The following is a 19745-nucleotide window of genomic DNA, read 5'->3' on the forward strand; positions in this document are numbered from 1 at the left end:
AAATGGAATAATTAAAAGTATAAAGGACCATAAATACTAACAACTAAATGTGAAGCTAAAAAATTCAGTTGAGGTGCGAGTACATTGACCTTGGGGTGCAGGTGAGCGCAGAGCAGAGAAATCCCCGCCAACCAAGCGATTACACGTAATAATCTGTTAATCTAGAGTGCGCAGCATAAGGTAGGATAGCGCAAAGGTGCACGTTATCTTTGCATCCGACATCACAATCCATCTGCTCGAAGAAATCGAACAAAATAAATGCAAAGTTTGATTGAGAAAAGGAAAAAAAAAAAGAATAAAAAGACAAAAGAGAGAAAACCAGTTTGGAGCGTTGGTTAAAGGCTTTTCTCCTTTCGATTGAGATCAACCTCAACAACACCAACGCTGTTCGAATCCAACAAGCTACCCCTAAATCCACGTCCAATCTCACCGACCCATCTCCTTTCTATAGCATTCTTCACCGATCCACACTACCTAGGTCCCTTTCGCTCCTTCTTTCTCTGCTCATAATATCTTATTATTCGGCCTTTGATTCTTGATTTCGGAGTGTTATATCTATGCTTCTTTGTCATGGTGGTGTTAATGCAGGTGATTCTGCCGAAGTGGACGTAAATTTGCATGCACTCTGGTGGATAGCATAGAATACACACAGACACACACACACTCATATACATACATACGTGAGGTCTGAGAGTTAAGGTTGGGTGATCCATGACGATGAAGAGGCTGGTGAGAGTGAAGAGGGATGCGATTGCAGCATGCATGACTTGCCCGCTTTGCAACAAGTTCCTCAAGGAGGCCACTGCCATTTCTCTTTGCCTTCATACGTGTAATTAATCGCTTCCTTCTTAATCTTTTCTCAGTATCCCTTCTATTATTCCTTCCCTTTTGCCTTTTTATTCACCGTCATCTCAATTTTCTCAAATTTTTATTCTTTCCGCGTTTTCCATTCATGGGGTTTGTCCCGGTTTCTGCGTTGTTCATTTGGGTTTGTTGCTTGTTATACTCAAGATGGGGAGTATTTGGTATTTGCTTAATTACAGATATGGGTGTTTTGTAAGTAAATACTTTTGAAAATTCTATTTTTACTGCTGTGAGTATACCCATGTTACACACCATTCAGAACGTGGTTGTTACACAATAGGAAGTTCTGTGCTTCGATTTGGCCCACTGTGTCAACAGCTAGTTTTTTCTTTTCCGTGATAGGAACTTTTCTTGCTTCTGTACTTTTCTGGTGTTTTTTTTTAGCTAATAAACTTTCTTGTTTTTTTTTAATGCCTATATATTTAGGAAAATAGTATCCAACTCTATAAACCATTCAACAATAGTCTTTCTTAATTTACTTGGCTTCATTTCTTATGTTGTTAATTGGGGAGGTTTATACGGTAAGTAACTATGCCTGATGGTTTTTCTCGATTCTCATGGACATTGTGATGTGAAATTTGTGTTTATTATGGATGCTTCATGGATGAAGGACAAACTGATCCCGTAGAATTTATGCAGTTTGCAGGAAGTGCATTTATGATAAAATTACAGATGAAGAATTGGAAAATTGTCCAGTATGCAACATTGATTTGGGCATTGTTCCGCTGGAGAAAATGAGGTCAGTCCCTTCAGATAATTGTGACTAATCCCTCTTTTGTTGTACTTTTTCTTCAAAAGGAAGTGGAGGGGGAGGGGGGGGGGGGAGTAACTACAAAAATGGAAGGTGTTGATTTACCTTGTTCTATTGTTCCGGCAAGAGATTCTGTTCTGCATGTCAATTTTTGAAAGCTGCTAAAATAGAGATGCAAGATACACCGTTTCATTTAAAAATTTAATTTATTGTTGACGTGTCTAAATTTGCACTTAAAAGCTGTCTAATACTGCTAAGTTGCTCAAACATTATGGAAAGAAAAAGAAAACAATCATGCTGCAATCAGATCTTCCTCTAGGTTGGTATTACGTTGCAACATCACGTAAGAAAGAGAACTGTTGATGTGATGTGGTCATCACATAAAGTCATTCATTTCTTAATTTTTTTGGGAACTTGCTCCCGAAATCCACTTGTGGCATCATAATAACTCGTTGTAATGTTCATGCAAGTGAACTATGACATCCAAGGGAATACAATACATTCAGCTTGTCATCCATAGATAACATAGCCTACTATTTTCGTAGTATGCTTGCAGTTTATTTTCTGAAGTTTTCCATTCATGTATACATTTTACGCGTCTGATGTTTGGCATAGAAAATACCAAAGCATTTAAGATGCATAAAACCAAAACTTAAAGCAAGAGAAAATTTTAACCATTGTGCTTTAACTCCATCAGATGGATTAATAATTTTTCATCTGAAGTATTAGCTTGAATCAGATAAGGACTAATCATAAAAATAGTTGTGATCCCATTAATAGATGGAATGGCTGACATAATTGACCCCATTATTTGGGGTTTAGAATATTCTTTAGCTGAGTATCTTTAAGTTCAATTTATTAGTTTTGCTTTGTCTGTAGAAGATTTCATTCCGAGGTAGGTTGCTATTGGTTTTAGTCCTTGCCCAAAATTGGTGGATTTATCCTATTTGCAAAGGTTTTGGACTATAAGAGCATATAATGTTAATATATTGGCAATACTGGATCAAACATTGTAGGCATTAGTATTGGTGAATTAGTTAGAGACAATACATAGATAGTTTTGCAAACTGTCTCAAGTCTCAACCAGATGTGAAAAACTTGCAAAACTTAATAATATATGCTTTATATTAATTGCCTTCATCACTATTCTTTATATGCATGGAAGCACACAACTAAGTTTTTTTTTTTTTTGAAATAGCTTTTCTCTTTTAATATGTTGCACGTCTTTCCTATTCCCAGGCCAGATAACAGTTTGCAGGATTTAAGGAACAAAATTTTCCCTTTCAATAAAAGAAAGCAGAAGGCACCTGTAGCCATCCCTTCAGTACTATTACCAGCTAGAAGAAAGGAAAGATCACTGTCATCTTTGGTTGTCAGCACTCCAAGGGTATCTACACAATCAACCATGACAGGGAGAAGAACAAAACCTACAAGAAAGGCACTAGGCCTGCAGGGCTCTGGTTTCTCTGTTGAAAAGCTCATTAAAAAAGAAGAGGAATTACTGGAAGATCGCCAAGATAGTTCATGCTCACCTGACACTTCAAACAAGTCTGCAAAGAGTGCGGGACAGGTAGGAAAGACGATCATGCTCTTCTCGTTGTGCTCACCATATATGTTTCTGTTGACTGTTTTATTTTTTTTTGGTTTATTTGTTTTCCCTGATGGCACCTGCCTAAGTTTACAATGTGTTTTTCTTATTGGTTTAGAGTTTGTCACCTTGTAAAAATAGTCAATCCATATGCAATAGAGGACTGCAGAATGGTGCTGAAACACAGGAAGCAAAATGGGATCTTTGGAAAACTTTGAATTATTTAGCAGAGGCTGCAAGTAGGAGTAAGTCTTTCAAGTCTAATGTGCAATCGTCTAATGCTAAACCAGAATCCGTGAAAGTAAATGACAGCGATAATAAAGTGCTGAAAGGCAAACATGAGGAAAATAAGCGCAAGGCAAAAGTTGAAGATGAAAAGATTAGCACTGATCATGTCTCTCCAGATACAGCAAAACCCAACAAACTGCGAAGAGTTCGCCCAAAAAAGGAACCTGTTTTTGGAGAATCTAGAATATCCCCTCAGGCTGTTCTGGATGCTAATGATAGTAACCTCTTATGGAATGACTCAATTTGGTTCTCCTTAGCAGCTTCTGAAAATCAGTGAGAAAACATAGCTTTGAAACTTGAATTAACAAATTCTATCTTGGCATCCAGTAATTATTATATATGTTTCGTAAATCATCTTTTGAATATTTCTACTTGTACTGAGTTCCCACTAATGTTTCAGGGAAGGAGATGCACCTTTACCCCAAATTCCTTCAAGTTATGTAAGAATAAAGTAAGTTCCTTGTCATTTTCTGGACCAATGTAGACAGTGTTACAAGTTAATTATATCTTTTAAATGAAAATATCCTTCTTTGCTATTCATTAATATTTATATAAGCCCATTCACAGCAGGGTACGGATTTGTTTGAACAAACTTTTTCGTAAGCCCTTTTAAGAAACCAAAAGGAAAAGAAAAAACTGAAATTAATTTCTTCATAAGCTCAATTAACTTATGCACAAGTTAAAAAAAAATTTTAAAAAGTTATGAGAGAACTTCTACATGTTAGTTAATACAAAAGCTAGTTTTAGTTATGAAGAAGTTAATTTTAGTTTTTCCTCTTTTATCATGAGATCATGTTAGAAGTTTGCCCAAATAGACTCATAGTAAACTTTCATGCAACTTATCAAATAACACCAAAGGAAGTGATTGGTTTGACCTTTGGCTGATTATGCCTCAGTAGTCAATGATCTATTATTCCATCAATTAGAAAGAGGAGAATTGAACTAGTAGGAACATATTCATATCAAGGTAATATGTTAGCTATTTAAGCATGATACTGGAAAAAGGAAATAGCAAAAGGACAAGCTTGATAAAAATCTGTGACTGTCCCAAGGATGGAAAGAGGCCATGGATGCACGAAATGATTGACCACTTCAAAATTAAAGAATTCTTTGAACAATTCTAGTGTCATGCAGGGATGCATCCCTCCCTCCCCTCTTATCAATAACTGTAGTAGCACTATTAGTGTATAATGTATTTTTCTCTTTTTGTACAAGTTTCTACTTTTCCATCTGGAAGAATGCTTGAGAAACTGGTTATGCTTTCAAATATAGAACTAACCGAGCTCTGATTTCTCATGTCTGTCTATTCATTTTGCTCAAGGGACGGAAGCATACCTGTCTCATTTATCCAAAAACTGTTAATGAAGAAACTGGGCCTGAAAAGTGAGGATGAGGTAAGTCTTTGTTGGATATGTAAAATAGATTCATATTCACGCAAAGGGTTCTGGGGTTTTAGCATTTGCATTTTGTTATCATTAAAGTGCATGACATGTTGCAGTATTCTATCTTTAAAGACGAGCACTTGTAGCTTATAGTCTGAAGTTACTTTTGTTGCAGGTTGAGATCAAATGCATGGGACATCCTGTGCTTCCTTCACTACAGGTACAGAATTTAGTTGAATTGTGGCTTGATACGGCATCTACAGGCCACAGAATTCCTGCAACCATAGGATCCTCAGGGAAAGATTTTGTGATGATCCTAACCTATGGTCGGAAGGTCCAACAACCTTGACCATGAGTTGCCAATAGCTACAGTACTATGTAGCAGGATAATAGGCTGAATAATTATGAGGAATCTCCTCTCCTTGTAGAATGCTAAATGTGGAGTAGCAGAGGATGATGTTGAGTTAGTTATGGTAGTGATTGATTTTTATAGAGCATGCCTTTTCATTTGCACACTGGCTGCCACAGATGGTTTCTTTCTTGGATATTTGCCACAAAATCACATTATATCTTCTTGTTAAAGCAGTGCAGTGTCTACAAATTAAGCAAAGGCAATCCACCATAATTTCTATAATCCACCCTGCATAAGCAATTATTTGTTTTACAATGTTATCCCTAAATTATAAGTTATAAATATATGATGTAGGATTTTAATAATTTTATTTTTATTTAATAAAATTAGTAAAAATAATAAATTTTATAAGTTTTTTTTTAAATAAGTAATATTCATGATTTTATAATTTTTAATTTTTAAGTATAAATCTATTAAAATTTTTGTAATCGATGTTATAACTAAAATAATAATGAAAATTAAATTTTAAATAATTAAAATTGTCAAATAAAAATAATAAATAAATAAACTTAAATAATGACAAATTCAGGCAATAATATAGCGGAAATATCATAAGCTATTAAAATATTTTGAGACAAATTTATATAATAATTTATATAATGTAAATTGTGAGATTGGAATGTCCTGTACCGTCATTGATTTATGTGAGCTGCGAGTCATGCATAATAAAACTAAATAGACAAATGAAACAAAATATTCAGCTCGTTCTACAAAATAATTTATCATTTCTCCTTTTTGTTCATGATTTACCTGTCTGTAGATGTTTTACATAAATATTCATAAGAATGTCTATTGATACTAACTATTCATACACGCAACTTTTTCTACGGCTATATACTTTTGGAAATATTTATATTAATTAAATCTATTTAATTATTGTTATACACATGTATTGATAAAATGATGAAAAAGTGTCTATAAGAGTTTGCAAATTGTCATGTCTAATTGAAGTGTTTTTTATTATTAGATTTCTAAAGTTTTCATTAATATTTGTTTATTATCATGAATCATAAATATTTTCTCAGAATTTCACTTAAGTGTTCTCATGTACAATACTTCAAACAATATATTTTGTTTGAATATTTTTTTTTTCTTGCTCTTGATTATAATTAGTACTATCAATATTTTGAAAATTATCGATAGCTGAATTGTGCTATAATTTTTTTTATCATTTGGATTTGTTTTATCTTTTTATGAACAATAGCAAATTCATCCAGAGCTTCAGGCTTAATTGATTATCTATTCTTCTTTTTCTTTAGTTTCTGAAACCATATTCATATTTCTATTTGACATTTCTATCATTTTAATTTTGTAAAATATAAAAGTCCACAAAATGAAGTAAAAAAAATTGTAAAGTTAAATAAGAAAACACGATGAAATGGACAAAAAAAATATATTAATGATGAATGATAGAGCATGGAAATAATAACAATTGCACGCATAAAACAATCTTTTTGGATTTGGTAAAAGTTTGATGTTGTATATTACTTCAACTATTCCAGTCTTCAAAATTGAAAAGAACATGATCACAGATGAAAAATAATATGAAGATGAGAATAATAACAAGGAAGGCACGAGATAAAGAATTTGTAGTTAAATATAAAATTTGCAACATATGTATAAAAGTCAACATAAAATAATCGTAATTATTTTTACTCAATTAGTAATTAAATTGGAAATAAGAAACATTTAGTTTGACGGTAAAATAATTGATATAGTCAATGAGATAAACAATTATAAAAAAACAGAAAAAGAAAAATAATTACACTTGTTTGTAATTGCTAGTACTCAGTTAATTCTGTATTAGTTAATCATACTTAATTATAGTGATAATAAATAAGAAGATTAAATAAAAAAATTGAATAAAATAATAATTAAAAATAATTAAATATATCTAAAAAATAAGTTAAAGAATTAAGGATAAAATTCACATAATATCTGTCCAGATGGGTTGATTTATCAAAATATGGGTAATTGCCATTGATAAACATTTAATGCCCAAGTAATTGCCAAACAACGATTTTTTGTCCTAAAGCCCAGAGTGACAGTCTCCTATTTCTAGCAATTATGTTCAAAATTATTTATTTATTTCCATCACATGTCCTGCACATACGAAGTACATACAAGGCAGTACTTATACACAGAAACTCCTATCCTATTTGTCCTCTTGGTACGTCTACAACATAACTTCTTTCTTCACACAATAGCTTCAAATAGAATTTAGAAAATAATACATAGATCAACAATCTTTATCAAATATACAACTATTAAGTAGAATTTCAGCACAACTAAGCATGTCCAACGAATATAAATTACCATGATTGATTTTATGACTATATTTTAACATGATAGTAAGAAATCTGTCAAGGAATCACTCTTAAGGAATAATTTTCAGGCGAAAAAAATCAATTTTTCCAAGCAGAACAGTCTAGTATGGAGGTAAGTGATGAAACATGGACAGATTACATATATTTTATATCTTAATAACCAACAAATATTTGGTAATTTAAGAACCAGATTCAGTTTGCGGGCAAAAATGTTATATTTCATTTCCTGTTTTCACTCATCAATACAAAAGTGCTATATCATTCTCAACAATTTCCTGTTTTAGAATAATTGCACAAGAAATAGTAAAAACAATAAAAAGCTGTTTGCACCACTTCCTATAGACACATATTTTAAAACAAAGTGAAAAATTTATAGTTATTGGTAAAACAAGAAATGAAAACATATTCTTTTACATATCCAATTTACCCATGACCCTAAGAACTACAGATCCAATCTTATGATGTGAAACATCAGGAAACCCATTTCCAACATTCCAGAAAAGAACCCACAAGGGTACTCAAGAATGGATGAGGGAAGAGTTTCAACCCTCAGTCTGATTGCGTAACCTTTACATTCTTCCCTTCCATGTTTGTGAGATTAGATCTCAACTTCCACCCAACAGTTAAACTAGGTAACCAAAAGGAGGCAACTGGCATTGATTAAATTAGGTGTCAGCTAAACAGTCAGGCAGTTACTTTGACATATTGTTTAACTAGACCATAATAAGTTGGCAATTCTGTGGTTTTCTTTTCAATTCTCTCAAATGTTGGACACTAGCAACTTAGTAAGTCTCAATCAATACTTGATTCACACAGGGAACTAGAAGACGCTCTGTAGCGCATTGTCTTCACAATATAACAAAAGCATGTCTATCAACAAAATCAAATCTCAAAACAACTGCAATCAAGCCACTCCAAAAAGCATAACATTACACAAAAGGAAGCCACTATAGAATATATGTTCTTAATTTAATCATATTATATACTCACAAAAAGAGCAAGAATAGCAAAATGAAAGTAAAAACAACAAATGAGTAACCAAAATGGTCCACTCTTCAAAGCAACCAAAATCTATCTATACTTACACTAGACAAAAAAATCAATTTTTATCCATTATTACTAACATATTATAAATGCAAAAAGCACACCAAACCAGACCATAAACCAAATTGGAACTCAAAATACAGAAATTGAATGCGATTGCTTCAACCTATGAGTACTTATTCAAGAATTTACACGAATTCAGTGAACACGAAAAAAGAAAGGGCCACCATCGAACCCATTCCATGCTAACAACACGGTACGTAAAACTATCATATTGACACAATTCACATTTCCAAGTGACCAAAACCTAAACTGGAGCCTCTATATTCTTCGAGTAGATGCAATGCAAGAAATACAACAACGATTAAACGAAACAAATTGTTGTATATACCACAGCCAACTATATTCTAGTTTGCCCTGTTCGTTTCGTTGGGCTACCGCCAACAACCGAGACCAAACCCCCATCAGAAACTTCCAATTCATCCATATACAAATCATCGGTGTTCCGAAACGCCGCATGCAGCGCCACCGCCGCCGCCGCAACGAGCAGAGCTGAAACCACGTTCAGCCAGACGCCGGTAAGGACGAGCGCCGTCACGGTGAGGGCAGCGAGCGCGGCAAGGACGAGGCGGTCGTCGAGCGTGCGGTGGAGCACGACCACAGGGCCGTCACGGAAGAAATAGAGAAAGAACCACGCGGTGAACACGGCGATGAACACGATGAGTGAAATCGGTTGAAAGAGGAGGCTGAGGAACAGGACGAAGAGCGCGATCATGACGTAATTCACACGAAAGTGTCCAAGATTGCGCTTGACACGAAGCGTGGCTTCGCCGAGGGAGTAGGGGAGCGTGAAGGAGCGCAGTGCAAGAAACTCCTGCCATGGACGCCGCGTGGAAAAGGCGGAAGGAGGCGTGGCGCGTGAGATGGAAGGGATTGAATTGTAACCAGAGGAAAGGGGCGAGAGATTAATAGACGACATTGGGTGGAAGTTGGAAACCCTAACCCTAACCGGAACGCGAAGAAGAAGTTGGTGTTCTGTTGAGGAGGAACGTGTTTGAAGAAAAGGTGCTTCGTGTCGTTTCAGTGTAATAAAAGTGTTATTTTGTGATTGTGACGAAGCTCTGTTAAGTACTTATCAACTATTCAGTGCGAAGCGAAGCACGTCGGTTACGGGGTTTTGCCATCTATAAAGGCGCCAAAAAATCAAAACAATAATGGGACTTTCATTTGACTATTGTTTCCGCTATCTATAAATAAATAAAAACCTTTTCATATACCTTTTCATGCCTTCTCTAACAAGAAATTGATCACTACCTAAATGCATAGTGGTATATTGTATAATGAAATTATCACCAACCATGATGTTTCTTAATATTTATAGCGGGATCAAGACTATGAAGCTGCTGATTTGGGAAAAAAATGTATGATAAATGTACAACTTAGTCCAAAATCCTCACATATCATGGAAGAACTTGTAGGTCTTGATATCTTCCACTATGAATCTGACTGCACCAATGCAACCCAAGATAGCAACTAATGAAAACCAGGTAGCTATTAAAATATTTAATGGTCGCAGGAAAGGGCCAAGTTTGGAGTTATTGGGCGTTTTTCCAGCCTTAAGGTATGCTAAAGCAGGGAACACAAAGTCCAAAGGAGTAAACCCAATTGCCCCACAGATGGACACAAAATCTCCAAAGAAGGGCATTGCGGCAGCAATAAGAGTAACAAGAACCATGTATATGGAAGTAAAAATAAGTCGTGTCAGCCGATTTCTGAAGGGAAAATAGCTCGTACGTTTGTTAGACTTGAATCCTGTTCCTTCCTCAAAATAGGCATATGTTGGCCTGCAGTATATCTGACAAATGATGCAAGCAAGGAACTCCATTAGCAAAGGAACTTGAACCATGATAGATATAAGTTTCGTATTCGGAATAACAAAAAATTATTAGGTCATCTCATATCATCATAACATTATTCATTCGTTCTGGTAAGTTAAAAAAGAACACTAGTGACATAAAGATTGATTGACATTACAAATGTTATGATATATGCTTATATTGAAGTGCAAGAGAGGTACCTGAAAGCATCCACATATTTGAATTGCTGCAAACAAATTTGCCATAACAACAGTCCATTTTGGAATAGACAGTGAAGCTAAAATATAAGGTTGGACTTCTGATCCAAATGCCCAGTATCCAGAGAAGGCCAATTGCCAGTAAGTCAATACAATGACAGTATATGCTGCTGATATGCTTTTGTACATATTCCTCTCAGCAGGCTCTCTCACCGTATTCTGCAAAAGGAATACACTGTCACAAAAGGCCCAGTGACCATTTACAACATCAAGGTTTTTTGGAGTCAATGATCACAATTGTTGTTGGCCACATTTATCTATAATTTTTCGCAACAACATCAGGGATCATGGTGATACCAGGACCGCAAACTAAAACCTTGTTTACAATATCAAGGCAAAAAGAACACGTATAACAATGTAAGAGACTTAGAACTAATAGGTACCTGTATTTCTGGAAGCATTGCATCACCAAATGAAAAGGCAATGGTCCCAAGCGCATTGAAGGCTTTGAAGAACTTAGAAGCAGAGCTACCGTGCAAACTATAACTTACTGAAGTCCTATCAATCTTCTTCCCTAAGACATGTTGGAAATCAAATATTCAAACAGTTTATGTCCGTGAAATAAAGAGGAGGAATCAATCAGGTGTTGAGGCTTTGACAGACAAGAAGAAAAAGATCCATCACCAGCTTACCATTGTAAATGGTAACACCAATGGTTGTACCAGCAAAGCCTATTGTGCTGAAAGTACAGAGTGCATTTACCCATCTCAGTGAGTGAATATCCGGGAGCTGGGAGAGAAGTAGTTCAAAGATTCCAAAGAAAATAATAAAATGCTGCAGGGTCAATGTTCCATTATCATGATAGTGCTTGTAAACTGCCTGTATAAAAAGAACATATCCACATCCCCAAAAATGGAAACAAATGGTTTTTATTGTCCATAAGAAGATTTACATAAAAAGAGTTGAAGTTAATTAAACTCTGGGTAGATGCATAACCTTAAGGCTGCTGCCAGCTGCAATTTGAATGGCAATGTTATTTCCCAGAGAAGCTACCTGCTGAAAAATGGCAATAGACCAGTACCCCCACAATCCTTCAGGAATCAATAAACAAGAAATTAGACTGTTGAATTTGACAATGATCATAGCTATTAATGCCACAAGCAGAGAAATTAAATAACATGTACATATTATAGGACTAACATAAGGATAAGGTGGTAAAGGAAACTATTTGCAGTAAAACCAACCGAAAATACTATGTGCCAGATGTCTGTAGGTAAAGTGCTTCTCCCCGTTCCATTTCCACAGAGAAGCGATCAAAAAGCTAGAGTACCAGGTGGCTAGTGTTGCACTCACCAGACTACTCACACCTGAAACCATTCATAGAGAGAAACACCAAAAAAAACCAGTTAACTAATTATCCAACATAAGTCGAACAAAACATACGAAAGTGACCTCATTTGAAATGAATAAAATATATAAAATTTGATCAGCACCCTGGTGGAGACAAAACGCCACTACTGTAGAATTTAATTATAAATTGTCTGATTATGAAATTTCCGTTAAGAACAATTCAGGAATGAATAAATAAATAAGAAATTACCAAGAGGCCAACCGAGAGAAGCAATAGCAAAGGGCAAAGGGGCATAAGCAGCAGGGGTGGCAATGGTGGTTGCAACATGGAAAGCTGCTTGCTTCCATGTTCCTTTACCTCTCACTGCTTCTTCTGAATCGCTTTTCTCTGTCTCCAATTCTCGCGTTGACTCCATTCTGTTTCTGCTCCTATTACTTTGTTTCTGCCTTTTCCCACTCTGTACACAGATATTTTAATTCATTTTATCTTTCTGTTCTCATTCATGTTGCAGTTGGAGTTTACACTATTATTCTCCATGTTTGTTGACATTTTTCCTTGCCCGTAGCCGAAATCATGGACACACAGAAAGCGACATAATTCTACTACAACCTTAGTGGCAGTTAAAAAGCAAGATTTCATGGTCCGACACGGAAATGGGAACTGATTAACTATTAGGAGCATTTTAGTCTTTTAAAAAGCGTCATGAGATGAAAAAAAATCAAAATCATTTATTTCATAGCAACAGACCAAACCACCATTCATTATTTATACAAGAGAGGTGATATTTTGACATTACAAAAGACAAACGAATGTCAAACATTTTTTAAAGAGAATGTCAAACAAACTTTTTCCTTTTTACAAGTTTCAGCTTAACACATTTCAATAAATATAACAAGGATAACAAGGATATAATGATGTTGAAGATGACATAAATATTATTTAATAATAAGAGTTAAATATGTTTTTAGTTCCTAAACTATCTGACGATTTTGGTTTTAGTCTTTCTTTCAAATTAAGGTACTTTTTGGTCATTCTCCTTTAGAAAAACATAATTTTTCGTCCTAAAAAACCAACGACGTTAAATAGAAGGTGAGTTGGCTAACGGTGGAGTGTCACGCTGTAATATTTGAAACTCTCCCTCTCTCCACAACCATCACCACCTTCGCTTCTTTTCATCCTCCGTCAGCAGCGACGCCGGCGTAGTGACACTTTTTCCTGTGGGAGGAAGAGAAAAGAGGTTTGGTGGCAGAGGGAGGGAGAAAAGAACTGATGACATCGTTGCTGACGGAGGATGAAAAGAAGCAAAGGTGGTGATGGTTGTGGAGAGAGAAAGAGTTTCAAAGATTACAACATGACACTCCACCGTTTGCCAGCTCACCTTCTATTTAAGGTCGTTGGTTTTTGAGGACGAAAATTATATTTTCTTAAAGGAGAAGGACCAAAAAATACCTTAGTTTAAAAGAGAGACTAAAACCAAAATCGCATTAAAAACATATTTAACCCTAATACTAATAATAATAATAATAATGAAATGGATGATAAGAAATTTTGACAATAATAATAATGAAAGTAATGGTAATTGTCATAACAAATTTAGAACTCTCATAGTATTAATAATTGATATTATAGTGATGAAAATGATTGTAAAAGCATTGCATTTGACGTGATAACGGCATAAAGATAATCTTAAACGATGATGACGTGATGAGAGTAATAATAATCATAATCAAATATTAAAAAGAGTAAGAGTAAGATAAGATATTTTATACCTTATTATCTTTTAACTAAATTTTCTTCTTTAAGATAAAAAGAATATACTGCATTGACAAGATATTATAGGCAAAATGATAAAGAAGAAATATTATCTTAAAGTTACATCAAACAATTAATTAGCAATGTTATGGACATCGGGTACGAAAAATATCAAAACCTAAAATTCCTTTATATGCAAATATATCAAAAATCGTAATGGGTTATATGAAAGCATTACGGATAAAAATAAAATAGAATATATACATATAGATGATATAAAAAGGTAAAATATACGGATATAAATAATTTAAAAAGAAAAATATAAATATAAATAACTAATAATAATATTATGTCTAAGAAATTTAAATAAAAATAAAATCAAGTTAAAACATCTCAAATTTCAGACTCAAAATTAAAATACAACAAAATATGATGTAAGAGTTGCACACTTGTTGCTGTTCCTTTTGCCACGTCCATTACGCAACGCTATTATGTAACACCCAAAGCGGCCACCATGTTAAAAACTCCACATTGCCACCGCCATGTTTATAAAGATAAACTACAACTGTGTCTGTCATACCGCTATCATAGCGGTTTTTCTGATAACATTGTTAATTAAAGAAAAGTATCTGTCTATCTACTAAACGAGTTCATAGGTCCATATTATTTTTTTTTATTTAGAGTAAAAATTTGTGATCCAAAAGTTACTTACATACACCCTCCACTAGTGCTAACCATTAGTTTCACTAGCTGATAAGTGATAAATGAAATCGAATCAGGATAGTGGGAGAATAATTAAGATGATACCTTATAGTCTGACACTTCAATGAATTCTGGCGACATAGGAAGAATAATTTTTAAATCAGTATTGATCAAACATAAAGCATGCATAATTATTGATGAGACACAATAAATGACTTGGAAGATACAATTGGTTAAAATCATCTGATGTGTCAATTCATCATGGTTAACAAAATCAATAGGAAAAGAACGACAACTATTTTTGTGGAGAAAATCGCATAATCTTGGTTCAAATTTCTCAAATACCTATTGAAACCATTTAAATCCATCCAGAAATATTTTTAACCAACCATTTTAAGAATGATTGAATAGACATTCTTGTCATTTAATCCAAATACAAATATCAATAAATACTTACAATACAAATATGTTAACAATAGTAAACCCAACTCCGTATTTGTACACATCTGTAAAAAATGAAACCAACTTATACCTCAATCTCTTTTAGCATACAACCAATACTCAAATACAACCAGAAACGTGAACCATCAACATCATATCTGGCAAGCCTCAGCAAGACATGGATTTCGGTCATGCAGCCTCACGGTACTAATTTATGTAGCAATCTGTTTTACTTGCCACAATTTCTTTCTTTTCATTGGAAAAACATTCCAATTCTTGACCAAAGCTCCTGCATAATTTTAGACAACAGCCTTAGGCCAATGCTCTAAGAATACATATTGATGTAATTGATCTAGAAAATGCAGAATATTGAATTAAAACTATTAGAAACCAATCATTATGTCCCTTCACCCATTTTACTAAGAACTCTGTCTACAAAAACAACAAAGATTACAATTTTAAGAAGAATTGCATTCATAAAATAAGCATGTAACTAATGCAGCTATGCAAACATGACAGACAAACTAATCCAAACTAACACATTCGATTGTTGGAAACAACCATTTATATTCATATGCAATGCAACCATTTTAAGCGCGAGTAAACAGGGGAGGGCGTACACTGGACCTGATAAACTTCAAATGATGATGAATTATCATTATCTAAGAGTTAAATTTTCGTCAATAGCAAAAGTATAGGGACTGTCTTTATCAGCAGGCCTCCAGTAGTGATTCATTGCAAGTTATCTCCTATAAAATACAGATAGATAAGCATGATGTGGAACCACTATATTTCGTCATTTTCAACCTCCTGGGTAGTAGGAAGAAGATGCAACTGCAACCCCTCACAAATTAACATTTCAAAACTCAAGCAAAATGTTTCCATTGCCTAAGGTACAAACCAAAATAACAACAAATGCATACACGGTAACCTCATTGTATTTATAAATCTAGACAGTGTACCTGTTTCAATATGACTAACCTCAATTTAATTTAATTTATTTTTTAGAACAAAAAAGGCTTACCGTTGAAATCCACCAAGCTTTATCATTCGTCCACATATTAATCAATTCACATAGCATTGAATTACGAACACACAAGTCCACTTATGCAAAGAAGGTAAGGATCATTCATGAATTCCGTGTTAAAATGCAAGGGAAACAAATCATGCAGAGAAGAAAGAAATAAAAAACCTTAGGAGGAAGAGGAGGTATATCCCAAGTTATAGTAATAATTTTCTTCAATCATATCCCATGCAGTAGAGTATCGTAACTCTTAATGCATGTTTGTTCCCCATCCATTTGATCAGCTACACACGCTTTTAACTTTCCTCTTATTCTTTTGATGCCTATTTTATACAAATATCAGGACCAGTTTGGTAGCATCCAAATGCGGGAGCAACTTCTCATCCATAACATTATGAGAAATGAAAAGTTTACAAAATTCACATGCCCGAAAAGAAGTTGCATAATGCTAAATCTCAGCCACACCCATAGTGACTAAAGGTATAAAATTCATAATCTCTGCCGTAATGAATGAACTGAGCTGGCAATCATTTCTTCATGATACAGAAACTAAGGTGTTTCATGTAAAATTTCCAAGGGTTAAAATTTAGATTAACTTGCATCATACAAGCTACATTGAAGGATTATAGTAACAGTTAGAACCTCAAAATGCGTCAGTTAACCATAGCCCACAGATTTAACATCTCCATTATGTGCTCTGCAGCAATGAAATGGTTTCCTCGACATATTCATCAAAATAGAATAAGGAGAAAGTAGTATGAGAAACAAATAGCCACTTCCTCAGTCACTTTCTATATCTGTCTCATCACATCTCAAAGTATTATGAGTTGCTCTATTACCAATCATAATATTTTCCAATTCTTGAATTGCATGGGAAGTGCTCTGCCTCATTTTATCAACCAGTATTCCAATGTGATCTAAAAGCCCTAAACCCAAGAGTCGATTCCTCAGTAGCTCAACAGTAGTAACATAAGGTGGTATTCCTTCATCAATCATCATTTCAAAATACTTACATGCCTCCTCTAGTTTTCCTTTCTTCTTACAAAAACCATGAATCAAGACAGAATATGTTGAGACAGATGGAAAATAATTTTTGTCCACCATGTTCTCCCAAACTTCAGCTACCCTATCAAACCTCCCTATCCTGATCAACAATTTGAGGACCATGTTATATGTATGGCGATCAGGAAGACATTTATCTTTTTCCATTCTAAACATTAACCTCAGGGCCCTATTGACCTCACAATGATCACAATGGTAAGCTTGTATTGCATTATAGCTCCAAATGTCTGGTTTAACTCCTCTTGAAATCATTTCATCCAACAATTGATAAGCTTCTTCCACAAGTTCATTCTTACATAGTCGTTTTATAATACAATTGTATGTAAAAACGTTAGGCAAAAGGTTGTACCTTCTCATTTTATCAAGAACCCTGAAAGCTGATTGCACATCATTTGCACTGCAATACGAATGAATAAATATTGAATAAGTAAAAGCATCTGGCTCAACTCTTTTTGACAACATATCGTGAAAAACATTCTTAGCTTCATCCACACAACCACCTTTGCAAAGAGCGCCCAACAAATTGTTATACGCAAGCAAATCCACTAGACATCCTTGTTCAAGCATTGCTTCAAACAGTTCGCGGGCTTTATCTGAATCACCAATCTCACCCCATCCACTTATCAAAATGCTGTAAGTTTTAGCAGATAAAGAGAAACGATTCTTAGCTTTGTCAAAAAATTGTTGAGCCTGCTGGAGATGCTTCCTTTTGCATAAAAAGTACAACAACTTATCCAAATCATGAACAGTTGGCATAACTCCAAACTCATCCATTCTATTGAAAGACCGAATTGCACCATCTGGTAAATTAGCCCGGCTATATGCCTTGAAGATGAGCCAGAAAATCTCACCGTTGATTACATATGAACGAGAGTCTCTCATTTCTATGAGAAAATCCCATAGTATGGCAAACTGTTTGCAACTTCCTAATATCTCCACCAAAATGTGGAAGCTCACATCATTGTGCTGAAAACCTGGAATTGATTTAGCCCAAAGAAAGAATCTATGGGCTGAGAAGCCACGATTCTTGCACCTTTTCAAGACCTGTTCGACCAAATTAGTGGATATTTGTGGAGAAAATGGCTTGAGAGAGAGTTCTAGATCATGGTGAGGGTATCGATGGTCACTGAGTACACGGGATATCTCATTGACAAGGTCTGGTAATGATGGCCCTAAGACTTGAGGGTTTGGGAAAGAATGAATGTGGTAATTGGGTTTGTGTTGGACAAGGGTGCAAAAGAAAGAGGGTAAGGTTTTATACTTTGAAAAAAATGACTGAAAAGCCATATGGGACAATGTGATATCAATTCCAGCACCGGGAAGGATTCAACTTCGTTAAAGCACCTTCAATCCAACATTTTTCATTGCTCAAAATCTGGGTTTCTGTGAAAGTCATCATGGATGTGCGTGCACAAGGCCATGGCAAGCACAATTTGCACTCTTCCCCTGTTTAGACAAAAAACAAATTCATATGCAAGAACAGCAAGTGGGAAAATATTCCTCTATATGATAAACAGATGTAAGAATCAGAGTAGCAGTGGCTCCAAGCAACAGAGCAATTTCTCCATATGAAAAGCCCAATATTGCTTACTGTCCTCTATCAGAAAAACCGAATTCATTCGAAACCCTAAAGAATTATCAAAGGGCAAAATGGAAATTATAGTCAAATGGTAACTAACCTGAAAGCATAAATTGAAAAGAATAGAATTAGCATGGCATTGTTACAGTTTTGGTGTTTCCCACAATGAATGACCATTGGTAAAATAAGCGTGTGGCTACCTCCTCCACCATCCCTTGTTCCCTCCACCTCTCCGATCTATCTTATTTTCAAAATTACCCATTTGTTTTAACTTTTTTATTTTTTACCTTTGGAGATTCTTTTAACATATTTCAAAACCCTAATTTACCTCTCAATTTCACTCCCGTGACAGCTCTACCCCTCCACCACACCACATCTTTCACTCTTCTTCTCTTCCCATCTTCGTTCAAGGTTTTCTTCTTCCTTCTCTTTCTTTTTCTTTTTCTTTCAACCTTCTTTTCTCCACTTTCCTTTCCCTTTGCTTCTTTCCATTGTTGGTGTTGATTCCTAGTGTGGAGAAGTGTAGAGGAGGAGCGTAGATCTAGCGGTAGATCTAGTTTTTCATTTCCATCCCAAGTTAGTTTAAATCTGTATATTTGTTTATCATGTGCTGTTGTTGTGCTTGGTTGTCTCTGAGAGCTGCGAAGGCCAAAACAAATGTGGAATATCCGTTCGGCCTTAAACGGATGTCGACATCCGTTTCACCTTAAATAGATGTTGACATCCGTTGAAGGATGACATTCGTTTAAAGTTTAAATCTTTATTTTAGGGTTTATTTGATTACGCACCTGAACGAAGCACTACTACAACCTTTGAGCACCACCACACCACCAAGACAGACTCCTGGCACTGGATCAATTCCTTCCACCACCACTAACCTTTGCAATCTCCCACGCACACCACGTAATGAAATTCTACCGCAGTCTCACATAGCACAACGAATGAGAGAAAGAAGTTCAACGTGAAAGAGAAAGAAGAGATTATGTGTTTGCCACTGCATGTAGGGTACCAAGTATATGTCACTGAAATGGGTTGGGAGTGGGAAAAAATTCAAAAATATTAACCCTAAAAATAAAATTTTACTGAAGGGCAAAACAATAATGG

At 34.9% G+C, this 19745-nt stretch overlaps 4 protein-coding genes across 5 annotated transcripts; 1 reads left to right on the top strand and 3 right to left on the bottom strand.

The window, feature by feature from the left end:
* Positions 1-257: 257 nt before the first annotated feature.
* Positions 258-5455, top strand: LOC108324153 (E3 ubiquitin protein ligase DRIP2). Its single transcript, XM_017557003.2, has 8 exons — positions 258-478; positions 589-829; positions 1504-1603; positions 2855-3185; positions 3322-3764; positions 3892-3942; positions 4813-4885; positions 5049-5455. Exons 2-8 carry the CDS (start codon positions 712-714, stop codon positions 5220-5222), a joined length of 1290 nt encoding a protein of 429 aa, XP_017412492.1. The 5' UTR covers positions 258-478; positions 589-711; the 3' UTR covers positions 5223-5455.
* A 3339-nt stretch (positions 5456-8794) lies between these two features.
* On the bottom strand, positions 8795-9848 carry LOC108325389 (PRA1 family protein D). The gene has a single exon (XM_017558457.2). The coding sequence runs from the start codon at positions 9633-9635 to the stop codon at positions 9057-9059; it is 579 nt and encodes a 192-aa protein (XP_017413946.1). The 5' UTR covers positions 9636-9848; the 3' UTR covers positions 8795-9056.
* Positions 9849-9940: 92 nt separating this feature from the next.
* LOC108325552 (GABA transporter 1) lies at positions 9941-12635 on the bottom strand. Of its 2 annotated transcripts, none has more exons than XM_052875492.1 (7): positions 12331-12635; positions 11975-12097; positions 11727-11821; positions 11423-11564; positions 11174-11304; positions 10734-10949; positions 9941-10511 (listed from the first exon to the last, which is right to left on the bottom strand). In XM_052875492.1, exons 1-7 carry the CDS (start codon positions 12494-12496, stop codon positions 10110-10112), a joined length of 1275 nt encoding a protein of 424 aa, XP_052731452.1. In that variant the 5' UTR covers positions 12497-12635; the 3' UTR covers positions 9941-10109. The 2 variants fall into 2 exon arrangements, with proteins under 2 accessions (XP_052731452.1, XP_017414128.2); XM_017558639.2 differs by having other exon boundaries at positions 11423-11609; positions 12331-12539.
* Positions 12636-16780: 4145 nt separating this feature from the next.
* LOC108325438 (pentatricopeptide repeat-containing protein At1g52640, mitochondrial-like) lies at positions 16781-18364 on the bottom strand. The gene has a single exon (XM_017558512.2). The coding sequence runs from the start codon at positions 18347-18349 to the stop codon at positions 16781-16783; it is 1569 nt and encodes a 522-aa protein (XP_017414001.1). The 5' UTR covers positions 18350-18364.
* Between the last annotated feature and the right edge of the window lie 1381 nt (positions 18365-19745).

This window comes from Vigna angularis, chromosome 3 (genome assembly GCF_016808095.1).
Source record: "Vigna angularis cultivar LongXiaoDou No.4 chromosome 3, ASM1680809v1, whole genome shotgun sequence".
NCBI classification, from domain to species: domain Eukaryota; kingdom Viridiplantae; phylum Streptophyta; class Magnoliopsida; order Fabales; family Fabaceae; genus Vigna; species Vigna angularis.